We start from the raw sequence: 13,273 nt of genomic DNA on the forward strand, positions 1-13,273 counted from the left end.
TAGTCTGCCCAAATCGTGAGTTAAAAGCAAAATACTGCGGAAGCTGGAAATCTGAAACAAAATGCTGGAAAATCTCAGCCGGCCTGACAGCATGTGTGGAGAGATGAAACAGAGTTAACTTATTAGAGTTAAACGGAAAATCTTCAGTTGTTATCTTTATTTTATATATTTTCCTTAACCTAAATCGCTGGCACATTTTCCAACATTAAGTGGTGGCAACTCCCCACTTGTGGGTGACAATGAATGGCCATTAAGGAGAAATCTTATTGCAGTTTTTTTTTAAAAATCCCATTCATACGCAAATCTCCGTTAACATTGGTGGACGCCAGGAGGCTAGACACACCCTCGGAGTGCTTAAACCGTGGTGTAAAAGGGACACCTCCGTGGCACCAGCGTAAACGAGCTGTCTGAAGATTACAGACGTCAAGTCTCCCTTTTACACCCTAATGATCTCCCAAATCTTTCTGGTGCATTGCAAGGAGTTTATAAGCTGGTGGTTGAGCGGTTTGCAACATTCCCAGTGGCTGGGCAGCCGCTCGTTGGGAGAGGAAGGAAGGACCATGTTTCGAACAGCTCTCGCTTGCTACGTGTTGCTGAACCTCCTGCAACTTCCCTGGGCCCTGCCTGTCCATTCCGAAAGCCCCCCCTTGCAGCTCGAGGACGAGGGGCTGCTCTACAAATTTCTGAGCGGGAGCCTTGAGATGGAGTTGAGCGAAGACCCCTTGGAAAGCGGCAGCAGCAGCAGTAATAGCAAGAGAATGGGCAGGAGTGAGACCATCATGGGAGTGAGGCACGCTCATTGTGCCAGACCGAGCGAGAGCTGGTCAACAGTATCCAGCGGTTCCGCCTTACTGGCCGAGAGTGTCTTGTACCGAGTGACTATCACCACCGCCTCTGCCGAACCCCCCTGGAAAGTCTTCCCGCTTTGGCATCTCATGATGTTCATGAAACGTTTCTACAGCTGTTGCAAACTGGGATACACATGCAAAAGAATAAAAGGCTACCAAGGGCGTTTAATTGGGCGTAAGTATTAGCAACAATGTCAGAGTAAAAAGTTATTTTGTTCCCTGCTGGGTTTGACACACAGGAAGGTTGGAAATAAGAGTTGGCTTAACCCTATATGTTTTTAAAAAAAAAACCCTGCAGAATGTAGAAGGAAGACTGAGAGAAGTGGCTTTTAACTGTTACAAGATATGAATTTAAATGCCTCCGCTTTATTTTTAAATTTGATCCAAATTTGACTGCTGTTTTCAACTGAGAAACGAGGAGAGAGAGGGGCCATCAAAAAGCAGTAGGGCTTTTAGTGGACACATTGACAGGGAGCCACAGAGCTAGAATCCGAGAAAGGAGACAGAGCTACTCAGCCATTAATAACTCCTCAGTGATAGTTGATCTATAAATTGCCATTCTCCCACAATGCGAGAAGTGGGCGGTGATGGCGGATTCGGTACGCCAGGGGCAAGCAGACAAAAAAACAGAACTTGCGCTTATAACATAGAAAAGTATCCCAGCGTATTTCTGAGGGATGGGGTTGGGATTCACACATGGAACGGGAATTGAGATTCAAGGGGTAAATGGCCGAAGAGGATGTTGAAAGTAGAGGTTGTGCAGGAAGAAGATGGGGAGATTTAAAGCAAGAGGGGTTTAAATTCCCATCACTGACTTTGGTAGGATTTGGAAAGAGGAATTTCCTTTTTAAAACACGTTACTCTTATCACTGCACAATATTTATTGTAACATATATCTCCTGGGAATTACCAGCAGGTGTGAGATTCAGGAGCTGTGGTGAATTTGGGTTGTGCACAATGGCTGATTCAATCAATGAATATTAATTCTTAAACATTAGAAACAACCACAACACTTTCCTCTTGACCACACACACTTCTGATCTTGGAATGATGGGTCAGTTTTGGTTTGATTATGTACAATGTGAAAACAAAAAGATTTCATTTCTTCATAAAACATTTTTTTGGACTCCATTCTCGTCAACTGCTAATTGGATGCAATGGGTTCTGCTTAACTTCAAATAGATTGTATTTAGATCTTTCTTATATAGAAACAACCTGAAATGGTCAAGAGCAAATGCTCACAAACGCATTTCTTGTTTCCCAGATAATGAAAGGAAGATGGAGTTTTTCCTGAGACCGGAGTATTTGAATCTGAATGTCCTGAGATCACAGCTGCACCTGCACATTGCCAACCCAGATAGACTGGTGCTGGAGGCAGAGATCAGGATGAAAATGCAAGGCACCACTGTTGCCAAAACCACACGGTAAGGAGAGGTCAAAGCATATTGATCTTAACCCAGTAACATAACTAACCACCGTTGTCACCAGGTTTATTTATTTGGTGGGTTACAGAGCCATACGGGTGAGGAGGACCCCACGGTGGATGCCGCAGTGGCAAATTCAGCATGGACTGGGATAGCGGACATTACAATGAATGTTCATCCCCTGGGGTAGAGAAAGCTCAGGGAAAGTTTCCGTCCATGTCCAGAAATCACTGGTGCAAATGTGTTTGTCTTCGTCAGGTGATGATTGGGCTAGGCTGTGATGCCTTACCTGTTCGAATAGTCTGACAACATTCCTTGTCAATAGTTATGCATGGATAATGATCTTTGGACAGGGTACCTGAGGGAACCCTGTGGAAATATGTCTCAAGGAGAGAGGCTAAAATTCTGAGATGATAAACTGGCAGCAAATGGAATTCTGTTTTTAAATCGATCGGGTCACATTGTTGGGGGTGTGGTCTGCTTTTTCTGGCTGCCCACTGCAAGTGTGAAATCCCTGACCTCAGGTGACCATCATTCATCTCTTTGAGAGTCACCAACCCAAGCTACTCATTCAATTCATGAGGGCATAGTTGGCAAGGTCAGCATTTATTGCCTATCTCTAATTGCCCCTGAGAAGGTGGTGGTGAGCTGCTGCCTTGAACCGCTGCAGTCCCTGTAGTGTAGGTACACCCACAGTGCTGTTAGGGAGAGTTCTAGGATTTTGACCAAGCAACAGTGAAGGAATAGTGATATAATTCCAAATCAGGATGGTGCCTGAATTGCAGGGGAGAATGCAGTTGCTGTTTTCTGTTTGCCTGAGGTTTATTGCACATTCATCTGGAATGATACATCCCAAATTTAGAGCTGATTGGCAGTAGGCTTTGTGAGAGCCTGACTCCCCATCCCAGCCCACTTTCTCCCAAATATATACGGAAGCACTGCCAGAGTTCAAACTGGGCCATGTAGAACACTGGTAGGCTTCCCATCGTTTGTCTATCAAGGACTACCCCATTAGGCAAGGTTATATGGAGCTTAGTGTCATAGTCATAGAGTTACAGCACAGAAAGAGGCCCTTCAGCCCATCTTGTCCATCCCGGTCATCAAGCACCTATCTATTCTAATCCCATTTTCCAGCACTTGGCCCATAGCCCTGTATGCTATGGCATTTCAAGTGCTCATCTAAATACTACTTAAATGTTGTGAGGGTTCTTGCCTTTATCACCCCCTCAGGCAGTGTGTTCCAGGTTTCAACCACCCTCTGGGTGAAAAATGTTTTCCTCAAATCCTCTCTAAACCTCCTGCCCCTTACCTTAAATCTATGCCCCCTGGTTATTGACATCTCCGCTAAGGGGAAAAGTTTCTTCCTATCTACCCTATCTATGCCCCTCATAATTTTGTATAACTCTTAACGGGTCCCCTCTCAGCCTTCTCTGCTCTGAGGAAAACAACCCTAGTCTATCCAGTCTCACTTCATAGCTGAAACGCTCCAGCCCAGGCAACATCCTGGTGAATCTCCTCTGCACCCTCTCCAGTGCAATCACATGCTTCCTATAGTGTGGCGACCAGTGGGAAGAAACATCTCCCAGGGGCAGATCTCCATGCTGGCTGGCCAAATCATTGCCACATCCTTCAGCTGGAAATATTTCTACTCCATGAGAGACCCAATTTACATCACCAAATGATGAACAGGCACTAATTGGTCACTGATTGAAATTTGCCTCCCATCTTTGATTGTTCTAATAGTCAATCCACCAGAGCAGAGAAGTGGGAAATCTGCTGCCTGTCCTCACTAATACAGTTGTACAGCTTAGGCTGGACATTGAACATTTGTTTCATATGGAGTGAAGTTCCTCACGTTTGGGTAGAGCATGAAAATTCAATAGTGCTCCTTAAAAATCAATGTAAAGCATTATCAGATTTACTGATCATTGGGCTCCCTGACTTCATGGACTCCACAGAGTGCAGCCTGTGAAAATATACAGCCTAATTGATGATCGTTTGCTGAATAGGGTCACAACAGGGCATGGTATTGGGGGGAGGTTCTCACTCAAGTTTTTTTTGACCTCTGTCCAAGTCTGAAAATATACAATGTCCACTGGGTATCTCTGTTCATTTGGGAAACTGGAGGGTGAATCCAGGAAAGCTGCAGCCATTGTCCAGATGTTACTTACATCTTATCTTCATCTTTGTGTTTCAGAAACATCACTTGGCACAAGTATGGTGAATCTGAGCTGGCCTTTGACACGTTGTTCCTGTTCAAGATGATGAAGGAGGCGCATTTTAAGGAGGGTGGTGGGACCACTGAGTTATCCCTGATACTGAAATGCTTTCAGGGCTATGACCCACTGTCATGCAGCGAGCACGGGGTCAGTGTATTGCGTGCACCTTTCATGGCCATTGGTTACATTTAGAACACACCACATTTTAAAGAGGGACATACACCATCAGGGCCCCCTCACCAGCCGACTAACTGAATGAATGAATGAATGTGCAGGCAGCTGAGGCACGCTGGAGTAATGGGGTCATCACTTGATATTCAGATCCTTGCTATGTTGCAATCAGCAGTTTAACCGGTTTGCAGCAGCTCCACTAACAGGGGTCCCTGATGGCGGGACTCGCTCCACTAACAGGGGTCCCTGATGGCGGGACTCGCTCCACTAGCAGGGGTCCCTGATGGCGGGACTCGCTCCACTAGCAGGGGTCCCTGATGGCGGGACTCGCTCCACTAGCAGGGGTCCCTGATGGCGGGACTCGCTCCACTAACAGGGGTCCCTGATGGCGGGACTCGCTCCGTTAACGGGGGACCCTACCCTGATGGCGGGACTCGCTCCGTTAACGGGGGACCCTACCCTGATGGCGGGACTCGCTCCGTTAACGGGGGGCCCTACCCTGATGGCGGGACTCGCTCCGTTAACGGGGGGCCCTACCCTGATGGCGGGACTCGCTCCGTTAACGGGGGGCCCTACCCTGATGGCGGGACTCGCTCCGTTAACGGGGGGCCCTACCCTGATGGCGGGACTCGCTCCGTTAACGGGGGGCCCTACCCTGATGGCGGGACTCGCTCCGTTAACGGGGGGCCCTACCCTGATGGCGGGACTCGCTCCGTTAACGGGGGGCCCTACCCTGATGGCGGGACTCGCTCCGTTAACGGGGGACCCTACCCTGATGGCGGGACTCGCTCCGTTAACGGGGGGCCCTACCCTGATGGCGGGACTCGCTCCGTTAACGGGGGGCCCTACCCTGATGGCGGGACTCGCTCCGTTAACGGGGGGCCCTACCCTGATGGCGGGACTCGCTCCGTTAACGGGGGGCCCTACCCTGATGGCGGGACTCGCTCCGTTAACGGGGGGCCCTACCCTGATGGCGGGACTCGCTCCGTTAACGGGGGGCCCTACCCTGATGGCGGGACTCGCTCCGTTAACGGGGGGCCCTACCCTGATGGCGGGACTCGCGCCGTTAACGGGGGGCCCTACCCTGATGGCGGGACTCGCGCCGTTAACGGGGGGCCCTACCCTGATGGCGGGACTCGCGCCGTTAACGGGGGGCCCTACCCTGATGGCGGGACTCGCGCCGTTAACGGGGGGCCCTACCCTGATGGCGGGACTCGCGCCGTTAACGGGGGGCCCTACCCTGATGGCGGGACTCGCGCCGTTAACGGGGGGCCCTACCCTGATGGCGGGACTCGCGCCGTTAACGGGGGGCCCTACCCCGATGGCGGGACTCGCGCCGTTAACGGGGGGCCCTACCCCGATGGCGGGACTCGCGCCGTTAACGGGGGGCCCTACCCCGATGGCGGGACTCGCGCCGTTAACGGGGGGCCCTACCCCGATGGCGGGACTCGCGCCGTTAACGGGGGGCCCTACCCTGATGGCGGGACTCGCGCCGTTAACGGGGGGCCCTACCCTGATGGCGGGACTCGCGCCGTTAACGGGGGGCCCTGATGGTGAAGCACATTCAATTAATGAGCCTCCTGAAGTTGAGGCTCCATCATAAAGTGTTTTAAGTGGTAGTGTAGCCGAGCGGTCTAAGGCGCTGGACTTAAATTCCAGTCTCTTAACGGGACGTGGGTTCAAATCCCACCACTGCCAGACAGTCATGTTGGGGGCTTCATGCAAATCGCTTCCGGTGGAGTGGAGGCTGCTAAAATTTTTTTTTTTTTTAAATGTTTTAAAACCAAAAATGTTTAGTCAGTATAGAACACTCGATACCAAAGATGCCACGCTTCTTCGGTGTGAGCACCTGGTCTCACTGACTGGAATGAGGTGGGCAGATTGCATGCTGTTCAAAAACAGTTGCAATAACACCACACGAGCAGATCAGTGGGTGTACAGTCATTGACCAGACGAATTACCTCATTGAAACAGTTGTGAGAGATACTGAGACATTGCTGCATCACAATGGGACTTACCCAGTTGACAGTATAAATGTACAGAAGATGACGCAGGGTGTGTGTGAGTTGACAGTACTGCGAATGGCCAACATTCCCCACCCCCGCAACCCCCGGCCAGCTCCGTGCGTTAAATTACTGGAGAAGTGCAAATGGAAGAATATGCCGGCAAGTGATCATTTTCGACTATTAAGCCTCACCAACCCATGGGAGTCAACGATTTGACCCAAGTGGCACCGGGAGGCTTGAGAGCCAAGAATAATCAGTTATTCAGGCCTTATCACCACCAATGCCACCTACTTACAGCAATATTGGCCTAGAGATTACACTGTGATATTAGTGTACAAATATTTAAATGTTAGTATAGATTTTTTATATTCAGTTGCTGACAATTTACAATAATTTCATAAACACTTTAGATATTAATATTGCAGTGCTGTTTCCAGGTAGGGTCCAAAGGTAATGTCATGCATATGACTCACTAGTCACACGCACTTTAGAAAAGCTGTACAGAATTTTTATGCATACAGAACCTGTAAATACAGATTGAATCTATTTATGTATATTTTAAGACTTTTTTTTCTAAATAAAAAATCTGAGAATTGGTTCAATTAGGACAGCTTTTGTGTGATGTTACAACATGCTATAAAAAGACATTGATATTCAGAACTGTTTTGTATTTAAAAACTGGTGAATCTTTGCAAGACCACCTTTTTTTCCTCAGTTTTCTTCCCCCACCTCTCCAATTTCTTTACTAGAATACGATTCATGGGCACTAGTTGTACTTTGGTATCTCACGCATTCTCTGTGTGAGCTGAGACAGTGATTGCTGGTGGGCTATATCTTTTATCTCCTTCAGACAGGTGGATGCATAAGATGCGATGGCCTTTTGTGAAAAAAGTTCAGGGAATTTGGTCATTCTCATTGCATTTGCCTACACTAACAATGCTTCTAAATGTAATTCATCCATTTAATGTGGAGACAAAGGCCACCCATTCCATCCTTATCTGGCCATGCAGCATGTAGTAAAGGTAGAATAATATGGCACAGGAGGCCATTCGGCCCATCATACCTGTGTTGGTTTTAATAGAGCTACCCAGTTAATTCTCCTCCCCTGCTCTTTCCCCATTGCCCTAATAATTATTTCCTTTTAAATATTTATTCAATCCCCTTTTGAAAGTGTCTATTGAATCTGCTTCTACCATCCTTTCAGGTAGTGTATTCTTGATCATAACATCTCAATGCATATCAAAAAACCCTCCCAGATCTGCAATACCCTACTCTTAAAACTGAGATCGATACATCATTGTTGGAAGCAAAATGTTTAGATGGAACCAGCTCCAGCGATTGAATAGTTTATTCCTGTTCTGAGGATAACACATGTAACGAACATTTTGATCAGTTGAATAACTGATGCTGGCAAGTTGATCAAAGATGGTCAGACCAGGCAGTGGAAGTTCTCGTGAGAGACACTAACCTGTGATAGCCCATAAGTCAGTTGTCCCTTTCCAATGATGGATGGCCACTGGTCCGTGTCTGAAAGAGTGACCAGCTGATATTACAAGGGGTGTACTGTGCTAATGAGAGACTGACTGAAGGAGGTCAACTCACACTTCAAGCTTCAGACCGAACTGCTGGTCTTCAGTGTCCTGATACAGCACACCTCATTCTCAAGTATTCATTTAAGCTCTGAGGGTGAATTTTAACCCAGCTGTTCAAACCTATTCTGATTATTTTTAGGCAACGTAAGGCCTAACTTTTAATCATAATTTAGAAATCTAAATTGTATAGTCACTTCTAAATTTCCTCCAGGACAAAATTCATGCTTTACATTTTAAGTTGGCATAGGTGATGGTTGAATTGATTACGGCAGGGACTTAACTAAACCATGAAGAGCCCGGTTTTGATCCCTAGACTGAGCCGAGTTTTGAGGTCTGAGCCAAGTGGCAGTAAAACCCCTTAAAGGGCTGCTTCTGGTTTTTGCCAAGTATCACCAACAGGCAAACTGCATGTATGCATAAAAATTTGAGAAAGAACTTCAGCCATTGCACCCTTTGCATTGACCACATGAAGCCACTGCCTTGAGGTAGGAGAAAATTAGCATAAAAATTTATTAAAATATTTAAAACAGTAAGATAGTTTATAAATGCACACTAGGTTGTAACCTATGCCATTGCATCAAATTCTTGCCACTATTAGTTAAACAGACAAGCATTTATTTTCATTATAATTTACTATTTTTAAGGTAACTTTAATCAAGACTGAAGTTCTATGGTAAGCCTGCAATGGAAGATTATTGTTGCTTTTTAAGTTTAACACAAGACCCCCTGATCCTTATAATTTAGTTAACTGCTAGGACAATTCCCTTCATTGTGATGCAGCTCTTTGTGAGAGGGTGTGGTGGAGGAAAGTCAGGAGTCAAATCTTTGCTTAAGTAGGTGATGATGGTGCGGAATCAGTAATCTCTCGAGAGACCTGAACACTTTCAATGACCTCTCAGTTTAAGTGCTCTTACATTAAGGCAATGCAAGCAAAAGCTGACATGCAGTTTTCTCACTCTTGGCTGCATTCCTAAGTATACATGACCCAGACCTTCAGGGAACCACAAAAATGGGCCAATGAATCTGCTATTGGATCAAAGCCTCTTGTTCCAGTAAGCTAAGTGCACAGAATGGTTTCTGAGTGCCATAGAGAGGAGGGATTTGTATTTATAATTGTGCCTTTCATGACCTCAGGACAAAGCAAAGCACCACAGCCAATGACGTACTTTTGAAGTGTACAATTGTAATGGAGAAATAGTGAAACACAGCATACACCTATGAAATGCTGCATAAAAAATAAGGGGGTAGTCATTGAAATATTCTTCATTTCTTCCCTCGGCTTTTGCCTTAATGCTCCTGTTTTCAATTGCCAGCTGAACCCACCTTGCCCTATCTCTCTCTCTCCCGCTTTACTCTCCCTCCATTTAAACTCCGCCCCACATTCATCAAATGCCCTTGACTTTGCTATTTCATGTAGTCTCTTATGTTTCCATCGCCTTGATGATAGACAAGGCCATCACTGAGCACTTGTATCATTGACCACCTACATCCCTGAACTCCATCCAATCCACACCTGTATCTTCACTCCAAGTTACTTAAAGCAACACTTTCACATTCACAGCTCTCTTACCTTTGGCCTTCCATTTGCCAAAATATTTCTGCAGCAGTTAATCTGTTGAACTATTCCCTCAAGTCCACTTTTGAATCCCTTGGCCCCAGTACAACCCTTACTCATTAACATCCTGGTCATCCCCCTTGGTATGACTTGCATCTTGCACCCTAAACTCTGAGAGATGCAGACTTAAACTGGTTACAACGTACAACTGGTTTAAACATTCATCACAATACCTGGTTGGGCCGCACAATAACCATCAGGCATAGCTCTACTCTGCCAAAACCATTCACTGCTCCAAGATTATGCTGGAAAGCAAAGATCTCCTTTGTTTTTTTCCTCAATTACCATGCATCTCCTCCAATAAAAATGTGACAAAATCATGGGTTTCTTTATCACTAAGATAGAGGCCATCCAGTCTGTTTTTCCACCAACTAAACCATCCCCACCCCCTCTCTCAGCCACATCCACTGCCTGAGCATTGGACCCGCCTCTTTCTCTATTCAAGGAGAGGTGGTGGCATAGTAGTATTGTCACTCGACTGGTAATCCAGAGACCCAGGGTGATGCTATGGGGACCCGGGTTCAAATCCTGCCATGGCAGATGGTACAATTTGAATTCAATAAAAATCATCTGGAATTAAAAGTCTAATGATGACCATGAAACCATTGCCGATTGTCGTAAAAACAAATCTGGTTTACTAATGTCCTTTAGGACAGGAAATTTGCCGTCCTTACGTGTTCTGGCCTACAAAAGACTCCAGACCCATAAGATGTAGGAGCTGAAGTAGGCCATTTGGCCCATCGAGCAATGTGGTTGACTCGCAAATGCCCTCTGAACAAGGGCAATTAGGGATAGGCAATAAATGCTGGCCCAGCCAGTGATGCCCACATCCCATGAACGAAAATTTTTTTTGCATGTGTCCCCTCACGCCCAAAATGATCTTACCTCCTGCTCCCTCAACCCCACTGCTACCAAATTGCTGAACACACAAACTCCCTTCCTGACCACTGCTAGTCGTAAAATGATTTCCTCTCTTCAGCTGCTGTTGCCCTCCCGTTCAAAACTGCCATCTTCACTCTCTACCCACCCTTCATAAAAGCTCCATCAACCTCTTTCCTTGTAAATTCCCATCGCATGTCTAACCCGCCCTTTCATTTTCAGCCTCCTGCGCCTGCTCAAATCTGTGTTTAACTTCCCCACAGTGCTATGTCTGAATGTCTCCAATCAGTTTTCTATCCCTCCCCATACAGCATTGAAACGATCCTAATCTAATTCACTAATGACATCCTGAGACTAGGACCATGATATACTATTTCTCCGCCTCCTTCTTCACCTCTCTGCAGCCATTGACACAGCCCACCACACATCACACAAAGGTATATGTTCAGTTTCTATATGTACCCTGATGACATCAAACGCGTCCTCTCCTCTATCTTTTCTTAACTCCTCTACTGCTTCTGTGTTGTCAGTTATGTGTTTGACAGCCAGAATCCGATAAGATGCAATTTCCCCCCTTCCATTCCCTTCTTTGACCATTGTCTGCAGTTAAATCAGACTGTTTGCAAGCTCAGAATCTATCTGACCCCCAAGCTGAGCTTCCGACCTCATAGCTTATCCCTCACAAAAACCACTTAACTCTCCAAGACATTGGTCACCTCCACACCGGCCCACTCCCACTGAAATCTCCATTCATGCCTTTGTCACCTCCAAGCCTAATTATTCTAATGACGTCTTGGCCAACCGTTCATCCTCCAATTTCCTTAAACTTCAGCTCACCCAAAACTCTGCTGTCCATAAAACTACTAAAACTCTCTTACCCAGCCATCATGCTTCCCCAAAACCTCAAAGTTAAAATTTTCATCCTCCCATTTAAAAATCTTTACAGCCTAGCTGATTTTCCACATTTCAACAGTGACTACAAGAACATTTCATTGGCTGGTAAAGTGCTCTGGGATATCCTGATATCACTAGGTCAAAATCTTGGAACACTCTCCCTAACAGCACTGTGGGTGTACCTATATGACATAGACTGCAGCGGTTCAAGGAAGCGGCTCACCACCACCTTCTCAAGGGCAATGAGGAATGGGCAATACATGCTGACCTAGCCAGCGCTGCCCACGCCCCTTAAAAGAATAAAAAGGGTGCACGCCATCCTGACTTGGAAAAATATCGCTGTTCCTTCACAGTCACTGGGTCAAAATCCTGGAACTCCCTCCTTAACAGCACTGCGGGTGTACCTACACCACATGGACTGCAGTGGTTCAAGAAGGCAGCTCAACACCACTTTCTCAAGGGCAATTAGAGATGGACATTAAATGCCAGCCTAGCCAGCAACATCCACATCCTGTGAAAGAATAAAAGAGGTAATAAGAAATGAAAGTTATTTCTTTTCTTTACATATAAATATGAACCTATAAGACATTGCTGATGAGAGTGGGTGAACCTTTTAACATGTTCAACATTTTTCTGCAGCGCAGTTCATTTTAAATGTGTTAACATCTCTGCTAAATACATAACAGTGCAGGGTCAAAGATGCACCATTAACAATAATTTAATTGTCATTTCTAAGCTATAACTCTTTTTTAAAAAAAGAATCACATTGGCTCAGTAGCTTGTAAGAAGGGTCCAAAATTTTCAGTGTAAAAACCAGCACTGAGCAGTCCACATTCATATGCAGAAATTTGACCCAGCCACAATACATGAGAGTAAATGAGGCGATAACAGTTTTAAGAATAAAAGTTCCTTAGCTCTCCTACTGCTCTTTAATTTAAATTTAACAAAGCTTTATTCTCATGTAGAAACTGCATTGAGCATCTAGCTCAATGCAAATTACGGGATTAGTGTTTAATGTGAAAACATTAGGCCAGTGCAACACTGTCACCCGTGAGGTTAGAATTCTACTTTATGTAAAAGCTGGGAACAGCTGAATTGTCTTTTCTACTACTTAAAGAGACTTTCAAAATCCAAAGTCATACTGCACTCTCCACAGATGCTGCCAGACCTGCCGAGGTTTGCCGGCATTTTCTGCCTTTATTTCAGATTTCCAGCATCTGCAGTATTTTACATTTATCTTCAAAATCATATTTAGTGTAAGGACAATACTGAGGGCCCAGATGACTTTGCAAGTTTATCCAATAAATAGCAGATCCAAACTAAACTAAGAGAGTCATTGATTCACAATTCTGCACTGAGTTAGCTGATGCCAGTAAGGTTCTTGAGGGGATGGTAACTAAAGTAAGTCATTAGGTTAAGAGAGTGGTTAATAAAGCATCCCTAGGCTGTATTAATAGGAGCATAGAGCACAAAAGCAAGGTTATGTTGAAATAAAAGCAAAATGCTGGAAATCTGAAACAAAAACAGAAAATGCTGGAAAAACTCAGGTCTGACAGCATCTATGGAGAGAGAAACAGAGTTAATGTTTCGAGCCTCTATGACTCTTCTTCAGAGCTCTGTTATGT

The 13,273-nt window shown here is 45.7% G+C and overlaps 1 protein-coding gene and 1 non-coding gene across 2 annotated transcripts; both read left to right on the forward strand.

Annotated features, from left to right (window-relative positions):
* Positions 1-556: 556 nt before the first annotated feature.
* Positions 557-4,849, forward strand: LOC144687142 (uncharacterized). The gene is made up of 3 exons (XM_078552890.1): positions 557-1,023; positions 2,113-2,272; positions 4,470-4,849. The coding sequence occupies exons 1-3, from the start codon at positions 561-563 to the stop codon at positions 4,681-4,683; spliced, it is 837 nt and encodes a 278-aa protein (XP_078409016.1). The 5' UTR covers positions 557-560; the 3' UTR covers positions 4,684-4,849.
* A 1,428-nt stretch (positions 4,850-6,277) lies between these two features.
* On the forward strand, positions 6,278-6,360 carry trnal-uaa (transfer RNA leucine (anticodon UAA)). Its single transcript has one exon. It is a non-coding gene; the product is annotated as a tRNA-Leu (tRNA).
* The last annotated feature ends 6,913 nt before the right edge of the window (positions 6,361-13,273 follow it).

This window comes from Cetorhinus maximus, chromosome 12 (genome assembly GCF_964194155.1).
Source record: "Cetorhinus maximus chromosome 12, sCetMax3.hap1.1, whole genome shotgun sequence".
Classification (NCBI taxonomy): Eukaryota; Metazoa; Chordata; class Chondrichthyes; order Lamniformes; family Cetorhinidae; genus Cetorhinus; species Cetorhinus maximus.

Excerpts from the sequence above, each read along its gene's own strand:
- LOC144687142 (XM_078552890.1), top strand. The coding sequence starts at position 561 with ATGTTTCGAACAGCTCTCGCTTGCTACGTGTTGCTGAACCTCCTGCAA. Across the intron at positions 1,024-2,112 it reads CCAAGGGCGTTTAATTGGGC|ATAATGAAAGGAAGATGGAG; the intron begins GTAAGTATTAGC and ends CTTGTTTCCCAG. Across the intron at positions 2,273-4,469 it reads ACTGTTGCCAAAACCACACG|AAACATCACTTGGCACAAGT; the intron begins GTAAGGAGAGGT and ends TTTGTGTTTCAG.